This window comes from Rutidosis leptorrhynchoides, chromosome 2, assembly GCF_046630445.1.
Source record: "Rutidosis leptorrhynchoides isolate AG116_Rl617_1_P2 chromosome 2, CSIRO_AGI_Rlap_v1, whole genome shotgun sequence".
In the NCBI taxonomy this organism is placed as follows: Eukaryota; Viridiplantae; Streptophyta; class Magnoliopsida; order Asterales; family Asteraceae; genus Rutidosis; species Rutidosis leptorrhynchoides.
This window is the reverse complement of record NC_092334.1, coordinates 26,950,660-26,970,182: the sequence shown is the minus strand read 5'-3', so window position 1 is coordinate 26,970,182 and position 19,523 is coordinate 26,950,660. Positions and strand designations below refer to the sequence as shown.

Genomic DNA, 19,523 nt, shown 5'->3' with positions numbered 1-19,523 from the left:
TTTACGCACTTTAATTTTTGTCATTTATTTTTACGCTTAAAATCGACAAACCGGTCATTAAACGGTAAAACCCCCATTTTATAATAATACTACTACTTATTTATATATATATTTTTACAAATAAACTTAATAATATAGCGTTAACTTCACCAGCTCCCTGTGGAACGAACCGGACTTACTAAAAACTACACTACTCTACGATTAGGTACACTGCCTATAGTGTTGTAGCAAGGTTTAGGTATATCCCATCCGTAAATTAATAAAACTTGTGTCATATTTTGTAGTATTTTGTATTAAAAATAATACTATTTCGTACCCTCACGCTACATCATCAGTGGGCTGTTTCCATTTATTTTTTTATTTTATTTTTATTAATAACATCCTTTTCAAGTTCAATGTGGGTTACAAGTCCTAAGTTCAAAATCCTTTTAATTGTTGTTATGATTTTGCCTTTGTTTGATTTTGATTATTGTGTTGAAGAAGATGAACACTGAATTAGAGGGTTAAATGGTTTTGGATTGGGTTTTAATTCAGAAAAATAGAAACAGAAGAGTGGTTAGGGAGGTGTTTGTCTTAGCAGGAGGTCACGGGTTCGAGCCCGGTTCGTGGCGTTTTATTTTTTAATCCGATTATTAAGGTAGTTTCTCATTTATTTATTATTATTAATATTATTATTGTTATTATTATAATTACTATTATTATTACTATTAACATCATTATAAGTATTATTATGAGTATCATTAAGATTATTAGTATTATTATTAAAACTATCATTATTATTGTCATTTTAAATATTATTTTCATTATAATGATTAGAATTATTATTATTATTATTATTATTATTATTATTATTATTATTATTATTATTATTATTATTATTATTATTATTATTATTATTATTATTATTATTATGAAAACAAAACAACTTATTATTATTTTCATAAATATTAGTATTAATATCATTTCCTAAATATTAAGATTATTATTAATATTATCATAAATACTATTATTAATATTATCACTATTATTATTAGTATGATTATTACTATTGTTATTATTAAAAAGTATTATCATTATTATTATTACTAATATGATTATCTTTATTAGTATTATTATTATTAAAAAGTATTATCATTATTATCATTTTTACAAAAATTATCATTTTTGCTATCATTAAAACTATATTATTATTATTATTTTACTACTAGAATCATTATATTATTTCTATTATGACTATTATATCAGAGTTGTTATTATTAATATTATCATTATAATCAAATACAACTTTTAGCTACTATTATTAATAGTATTTTACCAAATAAATATTATGTATATATTCATAAGTAATATTACATAAAAGTATGTAATAATCACATTAACAATTTTTATATAAATATTCAAATATAACAAGTTAGATATTTTAATATAATACTAATCAAATATATATATATGTATATATATATATATATATATTAACATAACAATATAAATATTAATCATTTTGTATACACAAATTAAATATACAAGATATATAATTTAAGATATAATATATAAACTTATTTGTCTACGAGTATATGTGTTAATATATATACTTGATATAGGTTCGTGAATCCGAGGTCAACTCTGTACTTGTTCAGTGCCATCCTATGCATATTTACTACAAACTATCGTATCGTATCGTGAGTTTCATTTGCTACGTTTTTATCTATATTTTTGGGCTGAGAATTCATGTACTATTTTTATAACTGATAGACACAAGTACAAACTTATTATGCGATCAACATGAGTATTTTTATTGTGTTCATTTGAAATATACAAATCCCTGCTTTGTAATATCATTAATTGCTAGATGAATTAAAGTGGCAAACAGAATTATTATAGATAACGCTATTGGAAGTAACGTCCCGCACTGTTGACCTCAGGTCAATTGGTGGTATAATAATGATATCGACAATTACATATGTATTGTTACGGGGTAAAATAGTTTAGTTTTGATATTATACGCTCTTGGCATACTTTTGATAAATATATGATATATCGTCTTTTATTATATTAAATCTTGTGATCTATTACTGAAATTATTATTTATGACAAACCTATGAACTCACTTAACCTCGTGTTGACTTTTTAAAGCATGTTTATTCTCAGGTACTTAAATATTGCTTCCGCTGTATATCTGCTGCTTTGATGATGATTGTTTGCCATGCTTGGAGTCTTCATGCATTACTTACCAATTCATTTAAAAATACTTAATGCTCTAAATACAATGTAATCTATTTATCTCCCGCTGCAAAACTCAATAAAACGTCTCATATAGAGTCGTTCTCGTTTATACAACTGTGATTTGATATAATTAGTCACAAATACCCCATGCCCTATTTGGGGGTGTGACATCTAAGGTTTCACACACTAAATTTGGAGAGCTCTCTTGAACATGTGAAATTGAAAAATGAAGCTTCCAGATTTGACTTTGTCCTAATAACCCGTCTATGATCCATTTCCAACTTTGGTACTTTTAATGACAAAAGTTACAAAAACTGCCCAAAATTCCCATCACTGTGGCGCCGTGCGCCAAAGGCTTGCACGGCGCACCATAAGTCTTTCAGGCAAACCAGCAGGTGTTAAAAACGGGAAAGTCAAACCAGAAAGTGAGAACAGAAAAACAAATTCAAAGGTTCAAAAAAACTCATTGAAAAGTTAGACTGAAAAGTCAAGTTCAAAGGTTTTAGAAAACTCACCGGAAACTCAAGTTCAAAGGTTCTAAAAAAACTCACCTGAAAGTCTAATACAAAGGTTCTAAAAAACTCACTGGAAAATCAGATCGAAAAGTAAAGTTGGAAGGTCAAAACGAATTCGTGAGTCAAAGGTTTGGGAAAAAAGTCAACAATTTCTTCATAATTCAAATTCATGAATTATATGATGTTTCAGCTTAAATTGACGATTGACGAGCATTATATGCAACAATTTAAGCAACTTTCATGTTGGAATCATCATCCAAAATGCCTTGAATTGATGAATTGAATTCATGTTCGCCGTTCATTTTGTTATTTGCTTTGGTTCTCTGGGTTAGCTCATATGAAAAATTCGCTCCTGATCCTTTCACTATATATATATATATATATATATATATATATATATATATATATATATATATATATATATATATATATATATATATATATATATATATATATATATATATTTATATACTCCCTCCGTCCCGGATTAATTATCCAGTATTCCTTTTTGGGACGTCCCAGATTAATTGTCCACTTCCAAATATGGAAAGTAATTTTGATAAAGTTTACAATATTGTCCCTAATGAATTAATTAAATTACAAAGGTGAGAGAGATTTCTAATTAATTAGCTGAGGGTAAAACAGTAAAGTAAGAAAAAGGTACAGAAAAAATACAGTGTGATAATGACATTTCTTAAACTGTGTGTTTTTTGTCTGGGGACAATTAATATGGGACGGAAGGAGTATATATATATATATATATATATATATATATATATATATATATATATATATATATATATATATGTGTGTGTGTGTGTGTGTGTGTGTATATATGTGTATATATATATATGTATATATATATATATGTATGTGTGTGTGTGTGTGTGTGTGTATATATATATATATATATATATATATATATATATATATATATATATATATATATATATATATATGGGTCGGCAAGGCTGACAATGTTTTTAAATGGGTTATACTTGGACTAATCGAAGCTCGTCAGGTTGACCTGAAAGACTTCTGGTCTAAATTTATATCATTTTATATTTAACCCTACATGAAGTGGCTCGAAGTCTGATAGGGAAAGTGATGGCAAAGGAAGAAGTCAATATACGGTGCCTGAGAATATGGCCTATGATTGGGTTTGGGTCAAATGTGATTTAAAATTTAGAGTATTTTATTAAAAGTATACGGTTATAGGAGGTTTTTGCATTACAGAAATCATTATTGGGTAACCTTCAACCCGTTTGGCATGTTTCACTTGTAGCTAACTTTTTATTTTTGTAGCTGTTTGACCCAATAGCAATATGCCATTACCCTAATTGCCCCGTTCATAAGCAAATGGATAGAAATGACCACCTACAACTTTGGCTTCTTGAAGTTAAAGTTCAAATATTTTCAAACAGATATGTTTTTTATCTTATCTTAAACTGCTTTCCCATTTGGGTAACCAACTGTGAACATCATCAAAATAGAAATGTATACATATATGCATCTAAACTTACATACACCAGTATATGTTTCTTCTTCAATCTGAAGAAATAATGGTACAATATATGTTGTTGGGTAATCTTGAAGCCCAATATTTCCAATAGGCCCAATGAAAGTCCAACCTAGCCAATGGAAGCAGACAAGTTAGAAGTCAAGTTAGATAAAAGGGAAATTGGCAAAAATACACTTTTTCCCAAAGTTTACAAACAATATAAATTTTTTTCAAAAGAAATGTCAATATACACCATTGAGTCGACCATCATTTTGGTAGACCACTTCACAATGATTGTGAAGTGGTCGGCCAACTTTCAAAACTTGTAGTCAACCATCACTATTGAAGTGGTCGACCATCACTATTGAAATGGCCGATCAACTCCTCTTTTATGTTTGGTAGACTATGTAGTCAACCATCATTGTGAAGTGGTCGATCAACTCCTTGGTAGACAATGTAGTCGATCATCCTATTGAAGTGGTCAACCAACTCCTTGGTAGACTATGTAGTCGACAATCCTATTGAAGTGGTTGACCAACTCCTCTTTAATGTTTGGTAGACTACGTAGTCAACCATCATTGTGAAGTGGTCGACCAACAATGGTCGACTACAGTCAAAAAAGGTGTGGTCAACCACTCTATACCCATAGTCTATCAAAATGATGGTCGATCCAATGATGTATATTGCCATTTTTTTAAAAAAAAAGTGTATATTGTATAAAAAATTTTGAAAAAAGTGTATTATTGCCAATTCCCCTAAATAAAATTTATAGTACTTGGGCTGTTAAGTTTAACTTAGTATTTTATTAATTTGATTGTGTAGTCAAATGGCAGTAAGTAGCAAGTTACAAATAGTACTTTGGAAGTGGTCTACCTATCTTATAGGATAGTGGGCTAGTGGCTTTGGTCAAGTTAGTGGAGTATGTGGCACGGTATATGCAGTACGGGGTAGTACCGAATTAGTAGGAGTAATTTTTTAGCGCTATTTACCTTCTACATTAGTATATAAGGAGTCGTAAGTAGCCTTTTGATATGAAGCAGAGATAAAAATGTAGTTTTATAAATACAATCGTTTGTCCTATATTTTTGATGCATATTTGTATGACCATCGCTGGGCGAATAACGTTTATTATTACATTGTACACCTAGGATTGTATTGAACAAGTAAACTCGCGTCATATGAGCATACGTGACAAAACGTTTAAATATATGGCACTCGACCTGACAGAGGCCTATATAAAGAGTTTCTTGGTTCATTTTTCATTTGATCACCTCCAAAGTTTGTGTGAGCACATAATGTTAGAGTGAGGTGAGCTCCACCTCTTCACCTTCATGGTGGAGAGGATCCATGGTGGATTGATGCTCCAACCACCATGGAAATGACAAAGTGATTAGCTATATTAGTGTAATCTCTTATTGTAATCGTTTATCATGTTTATTACATTTAATCTTAGCTTGAATCAACTGTTTATTGATTGTGTTCATCTCATGTTTATCTTGTTCATCATATTGTTCATAGATTAGGCTTAAATTCATCATTGGTTCTTATCTATGATCTAAAGATCCTAGCATGTGGACCAACAATTGGTATCAGAGCCTAAGATCAACCAAGAATCGATTGATCTGAAGCAATTTGAAGAAATTGAAATTTGGATCTCGATTTGACTTTTGTTGACTATTTTTGGGTTTTGGTGATTTAGCACGAATTGGAGAAAACTATGAATTGGGAAAGCTTGGTAATCATCTTGTGATTGTTTCTCTAAAATTACAGCTTCTAATTCGTAGTTCTGAGAATTTTTTTGTTTTTGGAAAAAGTGGGCTGAAAATCGATTAATCCGTGATTATTGTTGTTTGTTTGAGAAATCTGGAAATGTAGAAGTGTTTGGTGGGTCCTAAGGTTACTCCCTGCAAAATTTGAGCCATTTTGGTGAAGTTTTGAGTGTTTTGCCAATATTACAACCGTGAACCGTCACTGGCCGCCACCAAGGTCACCAGATTCTGGAAAACGGAGAAGAAAGGTCCAACCGGGCGGTTAGGACCTCAGAAACACGGTTGGAAAACTTAAACGTACGGTTTAAAAGCAAAAAGTTTGAATTTGTTGAACCGTGCGGTTGTATGAAGAAGACTGGAAACAGATACGAGCATATGAAAAGCATCGGATGGCATAGATGGTAATTTTAGTAGAAGTTTGGTCAGCAGGTCCCACCACTACACCCATTTAATCCCATGATGTCGGCTGAAAAAAGGAAATAGGAGAGAGGTAAACAACATTTGGGTCCTACATGTCATTGTTTGTGTTCCCTTGTCCCCTTACATTAAATATTCTAAAAACTTTATTCTCTTTGATCCCGTAACCAATTATCATGTATCATATTTTTAATCGGATCCATTGACCATCCGACAACTGGATCCGACCCGAAACCCGCCCCGGATCCTTACCCAGTCACTTAAAAGCTGTTAACTTTCCTCGTTAAATCTCTAACAACCGTTAATTCCAGGGACCATTAGTGCAAAAAGTTTTACAGTTTTTCATAATTTTCAGTTTTGGTCCTTGAACTTTCTGAAAGTTTCATTTTCAGCCCCTCAACTTTAAATAATTTACAATTTTGTTCCCTAAAATTTTGAAGTTTTATACTTTTGGTCCTTAACTTTTGTAAATTTTTCTTCCAAGGTCCTTAATGTTTATTATTCATTTTTCTCACACCAAACCTTTCTTTCATTCACTGAAGTATTGATTTATAAAGTTTAGTGGATAACCTCCTATGTCCATTAGGCTTATTTAGTAGGTGAGTATGAAAATTTTCGTGTTTTGAGATATTATTGTAGGGTAGTCGGGAGCATACGACTATTTATGGGCCAACAACGTTTATTATTCCGCACTTCTCGATATTCCGCTTAATGGAGGGAATACGTTTGTTCCAGTTCCGCTTTGTGGAAGGAACTTACGTTGATGTTTCGCGATCATGAGATACCAATTTGACTTTCTTTGGTAAGTTTGATGGCAATAAAGACTTATTTGAGTTATTAATTGTGGACCGGACTCCTCTACATATTTTGCCTTTACAAGGATCAAGTCATGATGAAGACGTTAGTGCTACAGTGTTTAATAGGATACAGCTAACAGTGAGGGGGGAGATTCTACAGTTTATGATTCTGAGAGAGTCGGTTTTTTTGAAGATTTTATCAGAGATGTCAATAGGGATCTCAGCACAGTCTTAGGGGGAATCTGGTTGCTTTAGTACTATGGGTAACTCGTACAAGTGAAGTTTGAAGAAACTACGGGATAACTATTAGCATTTCGACTTCAATGAGCGGAAACATTGATGTTCGAAGTTTGGATTTTTACGTATTCTGGAAGACTTTTGATGGAGCTTGTGATTCATAAAGATTATGGTACTACTGCAATGATTGACTGAAGATTGCAAGAGGTGTTTACAATAATTAGCCAGCAACGTCCAAGGGGGAACTTGTTGATGCATATTTGTATGGCCGTCGCTGGGCGAATAACATTTATTATTACATTGTACACCTAGGATTGTATTGAACATGTAAACTCACGTCACATGAGCATATGTGACAAAACGTTTAAATATATGGCACTCGACCTGACAGAGGCCTATATAAAGAGTTTCTTGGTTCATTTTTCATTTGAGCACCTCTAAAGTTTGTGTGAGCACATAGTGTTAGAGTGAGGTGAGCTCCACCTCTTCACCTTCATGGTGGAGAGGATCCATGGTGGATTGATGCTCCAACCACCATGGAAATGACAAAGTGATTAGCTAGATTAGTGTAATCTCTTATTGTAATCGTTTATCATGTTTATTACATTTAATCTTAGCTTGAATCAGCTGTTTATTGATTGTGTTCATCTCATGTTTATCTTGTTCATCATATTGTTCATAGATTAAGCTTAAATTCGTCATTAATTCTTATTTATGATCTAAAGATCCTAGCATGTGGACCAACATATATGGAGCATGTATCCATAGTTTTTTTTATTCCAGAAAGTCTTGTTAATGTATTTTCACTTAATTGAATTTACATTTGAGAATAGTATGAGTATGTTCCAATAATTTGTATCTAGAGCAGGACGAAGTTTTTGGAACCTAGCAAGAAAGAAAGGGTTGATTGCACTCATATGCATTCAAAGCAAGAAAACATGTAAAAGCAAAAAAGGGGTAACAGTTAGCAGAGATGATCACCATTGATTTGATCATCAGAAAAGCAGACAATAATCCGATTAAAGCATGAAGATCAGATGAAGTAGTAATAGTAGTGGCCGATTTATGAAAAAACATCAGCAAGCGTGAAACGGTTTAGCAGGGCAGATAGCAGCAATTAACACATCAAATGAAGAAAAATGATGCAGCAGGTAATCACCATCGGTGATCAAAAGCAAGTAGCATGTAGCTTGCAACATGATTGATCATATTTTTGATCAGAAAAGAAAAGAAAGAAAGCGGTAGTAGTTTGTAACAGGAAGTGCGGCAGAAAAGCACAATCGAAAGCACGGACTAGCAAGGTTGATCACAAATAGTGAGTGATTAGAAGCAGGTTGCAACAACAGGTTGAAACAATAGAAAATTTCAGCACTAAGAAAGTTCTGGTAACAAATAGCGAGAAAGCAGATAGCAAGCCGAAGAGGTTCAATCTAAGATTACGGGGTGAATATTGGGTAATCTTGAAGCCCAATATTTTGAGAATTCAATAGGCCCAATGAAAATCCAACCTAAAGTGGCCAATGAAAGCACACAAGTTAGAAGTTAAGTAAAATAAATTCACATGTGTTAAGTTTAATTTAGTATTTTATTAATTTGATTGTGTAGTTATATGGAGTAAGTAGCAAGTTAGAAATGGTACCTTGGAAGTGGTCTATCTTTTTTATAGGATGGTGGCTTTGTCAAGTTAGTGGAGTATGTGGCATGGTATATGGGGTAGTACCGAATTAGTAGGCGTAATACATTAGTATTTAAGAAGTTTGTAAGTAGCCTTTTAATATATGAAACAGAGATAAAAATGTAGTTTTATAAATGCAATCGTTTGTCCTTTAGGGAGCATGTATCCATAGTGTTTTTATTCCAGAAAGTTTTGTTAATGTATTTTCACTTGATTGAATTTACATTTGAGAATAGTATGAGTATGTTCCAACATATGTTACTACCGCAGGTCATTTGACTAGTTAAGAACGATCGATGTTCATCTATAAATCAAACAGAAAGGACGTAATAGAGAAGCAGAGGTTGAGTTCCATAAACTATAATTCGTTGCAAATAATGGTGACAAGATACATAGGTCAGGTTTGGGTTGAGTAACGGGTTGAAACAAATGATTATATACCTTCAACCAAAAAAATTGTCCAATGACATTTGGACTAGATATGATTACAAAATCACATTAGTACGTGGTACAATACTAAAAGGTGTTGAATAATGAAACCCCATGAGTATTATGTTTTATTCATTCAATATTTATAGAGTACATAAAACCCTAATAACCTATAAACCCTAATGGACCCAAGCCCACATATTGGACTTGGGCCTAACCTATTATCTAACACTCCCCCGCAGTCCGAACGGCGAAATCGCGAAAGTTCGGACTGGAATTAAGAAAAAAATAAAAACTAACAAATAAATAAAAGTGATATTTTTTTTTCTCGTATTTGTTGCATAGAATTGACTGATAATCGTTGATTGGTTGCATTGCTTGACTGCGTTTCCTTTTCCGTAACGTTCTTTTTTTTTACGTCGTGGCTTGCTTTGCATAGCCTAAGGATTCAGCAGGACTTGGGCTTAGAACTTCTATCGCCGATACAATCTTCTTCAACGCTGCAAAACAAGAGTTTTTTTTTGTATTCCTCTTTTTTTTCAGGATTTGAAACCTAGTTAAGCTAGGCGGCTCATCCCCACGCTGATAATTTATTTATTTCTTTATTTTAGAAATCAATACGAAAACGATACCATGATACTAATCAAGTGGCAGTAGGTTTACATTTGATATTGCTTGTGACTTGCCCTCACTTTGTACGCAGATCGAAGAGACGGACAGAAAAAAACAAAAATAAAACTAGCTAATAAAGAAATAGGAAATATCGATCTACCGAAAGAAAAAGAAAAATAAAACAAGCTAATAATGAAATAGGAAATACGGTAATTAGAAAGCAAAAAGGGAAATTGTGTTGGTTGGATGTGAAGACCGGAACATTCATACGACTTCAACTTGTTTGTTCGACGGCCGATTCTTTTCTTTTTTGTGGTAGGGAAAAGAGAAGATAAAAGATAGGAAAATTTGACGGGCGGTATAGAGCATCGGCTCGAGGCGGCCGACTAGGTCTCGAGATCAACCCGCTCTTGATACCATGTTGAATAATGAAACCCGTGAGTATTATGCTTTATTCATTCAATATTTATAGAATACATAAAACCCTAATAACCTATAAACCCTAACGGACCCAAGCCCACATATTAAACTTGGGTCTAACCTATTATCTATCAAAAGGTTCAAACAAATAAAAATATGGAAACATATACTGATACAACATAAAGAACTAAAGAACAATAATAGTATTCCTTAACATTATGAAATTAACAAGGCTTACAAGATATATATAGTGACCCACAAGGATAAAAGAATTCATCTTTTTACATATTGCAACTTAACATTTATAGTTATTCTATCATATCTTACTTGGGCCAAAAGTAAGATTCCTTATAATAAAGATAAGTATTTCCTCTAAATGTCATCAAAAATTAAATCTGATGGAACATCATACCCAAAAATCATTGAATAATCATCCATTTCTTTCACCTCTGGTGTAACTTTTGGCACTGACTTTGCGAATTCTGAATCGTCTCCGTATTGTATAACTTCTAGTACCTAAACAGAAAGATGTTTGTTACAACACTAACTTTGTACTAATAATGCAAACCATTGAGTTGAACCAAGATACCTCAGTCATTGAAGGTCTTAAATTGGAGAACTGTTGTACACAATATGAAGATGTGAGTACTAATCTATACATTTGGTCGATGTCGTAGTCACTTTCTAGATCAGGATCAACTAATCTGCTGATGTCTCTACAGTCTAAATGTGGTTTCGCCTGTATTATTACACAATTGTACTAGTGAATATTTATATAGATTTGTTTTTCGTTAAGGTTAATATAATTTTGATCAGTAAATGTGGTTGATCAAGGCCAGATACGATTACTGACCCACAATACGAGGTTCTGTCTCTCTGCATTGACAGGCATACGTCCAGTTATGATCTCCAAAAGAAGAACTCCGAAAGCAAAAACGTCAGTTTTTTCGTCAACAGTTCCATGCATAAAGTATTCTGGTGCTAAGTATCCGAAAGTCCCTTCAATAGGCAGTACGGCATGGTGTGTCCATTTACTAGGAAGCCATTTCGCCAGACCAAAATCTGAAATCTACACGTATAGTGAGAAGTTTATTACAGGGCATTATTATAATTATAATAAAAAAATATATTGGAATTTTTACCTCTATATCATAGTACTAATGTTTGCCTACCTGTGGTTCGAAGTCTGGACCTAGAAGAACATTTGACGCCTTTATATCACGGTGTATAATCCTGTGTTTGCAGCAGGTATGAAGATAATGTAATCCTCTAGCTACTCCAATGGCAATTTTGTATCTCTCAGGCCACTCAAGATGCTTCTCGGTTTTTCCTGAATTTATAAGAAAACTTTATTGGATTTATTTCGTAGTGTAGCAAACGAAAAAATATGTTGAAATATGAAGTTACTGTTGTACCATGTAGCGATGAGGAGAGGGTTCCGTTAGGATAGTAGTTAAAGATGAGATAGAGACCATTTTCGACACAACAACCAACTAAACTTGCGGTGTTGGGATGGTTAATATGTCCAAGAATGCCTAATTCCATTAAGAACTCTTTTTCCTTATTTTGATCTTTGTTGTCCTTTGCTAACTTTTTAACCGCGATGACTTGTCCACTTTCTAGATCACCTTTGTATACTTCCGAGTAGCCTCCAACCCCAACGATATTATCTGCAAAAACGTTGCTTGCTTTATTGTAGATTATATGAGAAGTCCGTCCCATTTTAACTGTCTGATAATCCTATTAAGGTTGTCCCAAATTAATTGTCCACTTTCATAATAGATAAAAATAAAAATAAGCAAGTAATGTTCCAATATAGCATTAATTAATGCATATAAGACATAAAGATAGGTAAAAAGTAATGAGTAAAACTTAAGCAAAACGTAAAATGTAATAATGATACGGAGTATTTCTTAAACTGCATGTTTTTTGTCAATGAATGATTAAATTGGGATGGGCGGAGTATTTGTTAAAGAAACTATACGAAGTACCTTTGTTGAAGTTATTTGTGGCACGAGTAAGTTCTTCATAACTAAAGCATTTCAACAGAGGTGGTGGTGGTGGTGGTGGTTCTTCGATTGGAAACTTGACATCCTTCTTCCTCGTGTCTTGCTCAAATGGGGAGCGTAAGAAGGATGAAATGCGCTTGAATGACGCGATGTGTTTTCGAAAAGAAGATTCCCCTTTCAACTGTAGAGCCACTTGAGGTGGAGGTGAGTCTGTTATGGTTGATCCCTCAAAGCTAGAACTATCATCTTCGGTGCTTTGATACTCTTTTGCAGATAAATCGAGCACGTTTCTAGGTGAACTGTTTGGCTCTGTCTTTTGATTCGAGAAATCTGTAAAATTACTACTTGTTAACATCCCAGCTTAGACACCATTAAGAAATTCTAATTCTAATCTCTAATATATAAGTATAATAAATGATAAATGGTGCAGTATCTCTTAGTATTGTATATCAGAAGAATTAAACCTTTTAGGTTGATACTGGTAGACTGCAAATCTTGTTCTGGGATATCAGCTTTAGGAACCAAAACTAGCAAGCAAGATTTTGGTATGTGATCAAGGCAGTATTTTTGTGTTTCAGGGGGCCTAATCATGAATACAAGACTATTAGTTTTAGATATTAAAGCCAGTGTGCAACATAAAATTGGACCGATATTATGATTACCGCTTTGATTCACCAGTTCTGCTAGCAATAAGAAGGTACTTCGACGACATGTTTTTAGCTTCTTCAATGAGTCCTTTTCCAACACTAGAGCTAAAACAAACTCGTGCTTCCAACTTCACCCGCTTAGCACGACACACATTTGCAAATTCTCCCATGACTGATATTACAAAAGCTTTTGCTTTTCGGATTCTTGTTTGATATCTGTTTGTTGATTTTGAAAGACCCCTTTTGTCTTTGTGTTTGCTTCTCGTTTCTGTCAATATAATATTTAAGCTAACGTACGTTACATAATAAAAAGCATTAATCTTGATAAATAAGGAACATGTTTACATACTAACCAAGAATATGCAGGGCAACAACAGTGTCATTAGGACGTGCGAAATTGCAGATTGCATAAGACAAAAGTCCCATGCTTTGTTCATGATCTAATGTGATTCCTATAAGTATTGTGTAAGGAGCAGTTACTATCATTTTCTTTTTCCAAGAAGAAACACAAGCTTACCTAATAATGTGGTCTGTTTGGACACAATGTAAGCTCAGTACTGAGCTTAATTGTAATTTATAATGTGTATAAAGAGAAGTTAATGATGATAGTGATTGATTAAGGCTACTTTGGCATTATTCTTTCATTGGAGTATCTTGTTAAAGAAGCATATAAGTGTCACTCATTTTATCTGTGTATGTAAAGGAGGACTTAAATTAATATGTTATGGTTGAAAGAGTGAGGTGGGGTGCTTTGTTGAATAAGCAAAGGTGAAGTGGCACACTATAATATTGTCTTGTGACGTAAGGTAAAGACTATGGAGTGTTTGTTTTTTGGAGTTTGGTAGGATAAGAATGTGACATTCTTAAGATTCCTACACTTTATCATTGGGAAATCTTTTCAAGGACACTACCATGATTAGATTAACCATGATCTTCAAAAGTTTTTGCAGTTTTCTGTTATATGTTAAATCAAAAAACTTGATTTTGATATTATACTACATGTTTTCAATTTATGTATGTTTTTGAAGACTAACTAATTTCACTACAAGGTATAGCATCATTGTCTCGACCGCCAAATTAAAGGCATGTGACGCATTAAAATAATTAACCAACATATTTGAATTCGCGTACTAACAATTATGTTTCCGTGAATCAAATGGATCGTAGCTTATCGGCATGACATTCACACTTCAACCAAGAGGTTCGAGGTTCAAGTCTTATCGAAGGCAGTGAGTCAGTGAAATGTAAATATTTGTGGTTGTTGTGAGTATAAAATTATAAATAGGTTTGTGTTTCTAGAAAAAGTAAAATTAACCATCCGGGCATAGCTTGGATGGCCACTGAGTTGCCCTAGCTGGCAGCCCACCCAGGTTCGAATCTGAGTTCCGCCTCGTTCGTTCAAAAAGGGAGGTTGACCATGAGGGGTGCCTTCACAGGCAATTCACCCGGTAGCGGGTCTGGCGCTCAGCGGGCTCGTTCCCCCAGGTTTACCCTCTGCGGGGGAGTCCAAAGGATTCGTTAGTAGGGGGTTCCTGAGTCACAAAAAAAAAAAAAAAAAAAAAAAAAAAAAAAAAAAAAAAAAAATTTAAATGAAAGTAGCAAAATCAAGGACTAACAAAAAAATAAAAAACTTTCGAGGATTTGAAGGATAAAAGCCCAATCATCTGGCCCACCCAAAATGACAGTATTTGATACTGTACTCCTGTTGAGACTGCCTTTAGGCCCAAATGATCTAGTATAAGTTTGTAACCTTGTATATGTTGAAACTTGTAACAAATAAATATGACTTGATGATAAACAATAGTATTCCAAATATTGAATTTACAAACACTAATTTAAAACAAATAATTTAAGAAATATTAAGAAGCTCCATTTAAACCTGAATATTTCAGCAATGAATTATCAAACACAATTCTTTTTCTTTTGAAGATACTTAAACATCATCCGAAAAATGAAACTTAATTTTGACATTTTTCGATTAATCAAACAAGTTCTTCACATCAACCTTTTTTCCCCATTCTATCTGCATACCTCTTGTAAGGATCCTGCATCTTCTGCACATTACTCATGGCACCAAACACTCCATAAGCGTCACTATCATCATACTCAGCACCCTTTCTACCATCATCATCATCATCATACTCATCATCATCATCATCATCATCATCATCACTAGCTTGATCCATAGCCACAAGATCATCACCATATTTAACACTTTTCAATCTAAATGGACTCACCTTCCCTTTAGGTTCATTCCCTTTAAGCAGTCCCACAACTTCCTTCATATTAGGCCTCCGTTCAGGCTCACTTTGCACGCAAAGTGCAGCCGCATTTATGAACTGTTTCAACTGATCCTCATCAAAGTTGCCTCTTAATTTTGGGTCAGCAAGGTCTCGAAACCTTCCTTTTTCTATGTACGGTTCAGCCCATTCGGTTATGGTTCTTTTAACACCACCAGGAAGTTTCTCAATTGGTTTTCGTCCTGTTACAAGTTCAAGTAAAAGAATCCCAAAGCTGTAAACATCACAGCTTTCGGATACTTTACCCCACATGGCGTATTCAGGGGCTAGGTAACCTAGGGTGCCTTTGACCCTAGTTGTCATGTGGCTAACACCATCTGGAATTAGTTTGGCAAACCCAAAATCAGCAACTAATGGTTCGAAGTTCGAGTCTAGTAGGACGTTGCTGGCCTTAATGTCCCTGTGGATAATGTGGGGAGTAACTTCATGGTGCAAGTACCTGAGATTATATCAATTTTGTAACGAATGGTAGTTTAATTAAGGACTACTATATTAATAACTCATATTAATAACTATAGTAATATATCAATTTTGATAGCTTATGTTAGGCTTGTGTTTACTTTCATAGTCTTTTACATTCCGCACTGTTGGCTGGTATTTGATTTAGGTTAGTATTTACAGCCATTTGTTTTTGGCTAGGTTGTGAATTTCTTGTGTATCGATTGTACTTGATGATCTTCGGATCCGTTCAATATTATTAGGGTTTTTTTTTAGGAAAAAAAAAAGTAATTGAAAAAAGTGTTTATGGAAGCTTACAGTAGTCCTTCAGCAGAACCAATAGCAACTTTGATTCTCTTCTTCCAATCAAGTTGAACTTCAGAAGCAAATTGGCCATGGAGGTGAGATAATAGACTTAGATTAGGCATGTAATCATAGACTATAAGTCGTTGATCAGCCGAAGCACAATAACCTCTCAATCCTAACAGATTCTTGTGCCGTACCCTTCCAAGAACCTCGACTTCGACCGCAAATTCCATCTCAGCTTTAGAATTCATTGATTTCAATTGCTTCACTGCTATCTAAAACAGTATAAATAAACCAAATCAACATTCTTTACCAACACAAATCTCAAGTGCCAAAACTATCTAACTAGGTTGCATTGTACGTAGAACACTGAGTTGTTCTAAGATTGCGTTTGGTTTGATATAATTGAATAGTTAAGTGCTGGATGGTTCGTAATCTGAATGATTCAAAGGTTCCGAATGAGTTTGGTTTTGAATGACAATAAACTGTTTGATTATCATTTTGAATAAACAATGTTAATGATGTAAAATTACCTTATTAACCTTTATATGAATAAAAACTAGAATATAGTTGTTTAATAAGATTTTTTGATATAATTTTAAAAAGGATATTAAATAAAATTTATTTGCTTAATGGTTAAGAGAGTATTTCAACGGGTTCTGAATTGTTAAGTACTTAGAACCATTCAGATCAAATGTGGGAAACAAATGCGTCGAATACTGAATGGTTAAACATTTAGTGTTGAACCATTTTATTAAGAGTTAAACAAACACAGCTAAGTTACAACCCTATAAAAAGAAATATATATATATATATATATATATATATATATATATATATATATATATATATATATATATATATATATATATATATAGGAAGGATCAATGGGGAAGTAACCAATCGGGGGGAAGCGGGGGGAAGCAAAAGAATTTTTTTCGTTTTTTTAAATTTTTTTTTCCGGCATCAAGATCACACGAAAATAGGAACATTTAGAAGAGACACTTCGTGATGAATTTTATTATTTAGGCGGGAAAATGATCGACAAAAATAACATTCAAGATAATATTGTTCGTGAAGAATATGAACGTTTTTTTTCATGTTTTGTGAAGTAAAATTTAGCCCGATTTAGGGTTTAGGGTTTAGGGTTTAGAGTTTGGTGTTTTAGATTTATTCCATAAACCCAAAACACCAAACCCTAAACCCTAAACTCTAAACCGTTCGTGTTAAAAACTCAATCTAAATCCTAAATCTAAACCCTAAATCTAAACCCTAAACCCTAAATTTCTTAACCCTAATATCTAAACCCTATAAACCCTAATATCTAAACCCCAATAGCTAAAAGACACTTCGTGATGAATATTATTATTTTGGCGGGAAAACGCTCGAAGAAGTAATATATAACAATTATCGTGTCTTTCGAGCGTATGTTGAGGTTTTAGACATTAGGGTTTAGAAATTTAGGGTTTAGGGTTTAGATTTAAGATTTAGATTGAGTTTTTAACACGAACGGTTTAGAGTTTAGGGTTTAGGGTTTAGGGTTTGGTGTTTTGGGTTTATGGAATAAACCCAAAACACCAAACCCTAAACCCTAAACTCTAAATCGGGCTAAATTTTACTTCACAAAACATGAAAAAAAAAACGTTAACATTCTTCACGAACAATATTATCTTGAATGTTATTTTTGTCGATCGTTTTACAGCCAAAATAATAACATTCATCACGAAGTGTCTTTTCCAAATGTTCTTATTTTCATCCAATCTATAATGTTCGTGAACAAAGTTTTTTCAAAAAACGAATTTTTTTTTGCTCCCCCCACTTCCCCCCGATATATATATATATATATATATATATATATATATATATATATATATATAGGGGACGATTGACAAAAATAATATTCAAGATAATATTGTTCGTGAAGAATACGAACGTTTTTTTTTTCATGTTTTGTGAAGTAAAATTTAGCCCGATTTAGAGTTTAGGGTTTAGGGTTTGGTGTTTTGGGCTTATTCCATAAGCCCAAAACACCAAACCCTAAACCCTAAACCCTAAACTCTAAACCGTTCGTGTTAAAAACTCAATCTAAATCCTAAATCTAAACCCTAAATCTAAACCCTAAACCCTAAATTTCTAAACCCTAATATCTAAACCATATAAACCCTAAAATCTAAACCCTAATATCTAAATCCCAGTAGCTAAAATCTCAAAATACGCTCAAAAACACGATAATTGTTATATATTACTTCTTCGACATTTTTCCGCCAAAATAAAAACATTTATCACAAAGTGTCTCTACTAAATGTTCATATTTTCATCTCATCTATAATGTTCGTGAACAAAGTTTTTTCAAAAAACGAAAAAAAAAAATTTTTGCTTTCCCCCGAATGGTTACTTCCCTCTTATCCTACCACTATATATATATATATATATATATATATATATATATATATATATATATATATATATATATATATATATATATATATATATATATATATATTGCTTATTTAATAAGGGCAGTTTTGTCAAGGCATCATGGTGCATCATAGAATTCAGGACCTGACCCAGATTGACATATCAAATCAAAAAAATATATAGATCAAAAGTAAAAAATAAATAAATAAATAAACTAAAAATAAACTCACCTGAAGACCATCGGACGTTTTACCCCAGTAAACGCTACCAAACCCACCTTCTCCGAGTTTGTTATCTTCACTAAAACCATTAGTGGCTGTATGCAACTCTTTGAACGTAAATATTCGCCATGGAGAATGACCATTTCCTGATGGAACCCTAAAACCACAAACTTCACCTTTTTAGCATACACAAAAAAAGAAAAGAAAAAAAAGGTATAACCGAAACCAAATTTTGGCGTACCCTTCATCAAGCTTCTCTGAATCACAACAACTGAAAGAGGAACCCATGAATCTTATTAAGAAACTTATTTAATTCCCAAGACTACTATAATTGCTTTAACTAATTTACAAATAACTTCATTTTAAGCAAAAGTTGATGACATCTTAATGCTTATAATATGTTATACTGCCGACGTCGGCCGGCCAAGCTTCCGTATGGAACATAACTTAGATACATTAACTAAACAAATACGGAGTATAGTTTAATACTATATTAAATCATGCAATTATTTTTTTTATGTAAAACACTACTACTAACACCATTAGTGAAGTAGTAAAAAAGACGTTTTGAGTGATGAAAATTTCACTA

The 19,523-nt window shown here is 32.9% G+C and overlaps 1 protein-coding gene and 1 pseudogene across 1 annotated transcript; both read right to left on the bottom strand.

Annotated features, from left to right (window-relative positions):
* Positions 1-10,967: 10,967 nt before the first annotated feature.
* LOC139890649 (probable receptor-like serine/threonine-protein kinase At5g57670) lies at positions 10,968-13,737 on the bottom strand (annotated as a pseudogene).
* Positions 13,738-15,251: 1,514 nt separating this feature from the next.
* On the bottom strand, positions 15,252-19,222 carry LOC139890650 (PTI1-like tyrosine-protein kinase At3g15890). Its single transcript, XM_071873554.1, has 4 exons — positions 19,176-19,222; positions 18,944-19,091; positions 16,308-16,570; positions 15,252-15,990 (listed from the first exon to the last, which is right to left on the bottom strand). Exons 1-4 carry the CDS (start codon positions 19,220-19,222, stop codon positions 15,252-15,254), a joined length of 1,197 nt encoding a protein of 398 aa, XP_071729655.1.
* Between the last annotated feature and the right edge of the window lie 301 nt (positions 19,223-19,523).

What these genes read in the sequence shown, in the direction of transcription:
- LOC139890650 (XM_071873554.1), bottom strand. Translation starts at nt 19,222, where the DNA reads ATGGGTTCCTCTTTCAGTTGTTGTGATTCAGAGAAGCTTGATGAAGG. An exon ending in TCAGAGAAGCTTGATGAAGG is followed by an intron (nt 19,092 to 19,175) that starts GTACGCCAAAAT and finishes TTGTGGTTTTAG; the next exon opens with GGTTCCATCAGGAAATGGTC. An exon ending in AAACGTCCGATGGTCTTCAG is followed by an intron (nt 16,571 to 18,943) that starts GTGAGTTTATTT and finishes ATACTGTTTTAG; the next exon opens with ATAGCAGTGAAGCAATTGAA.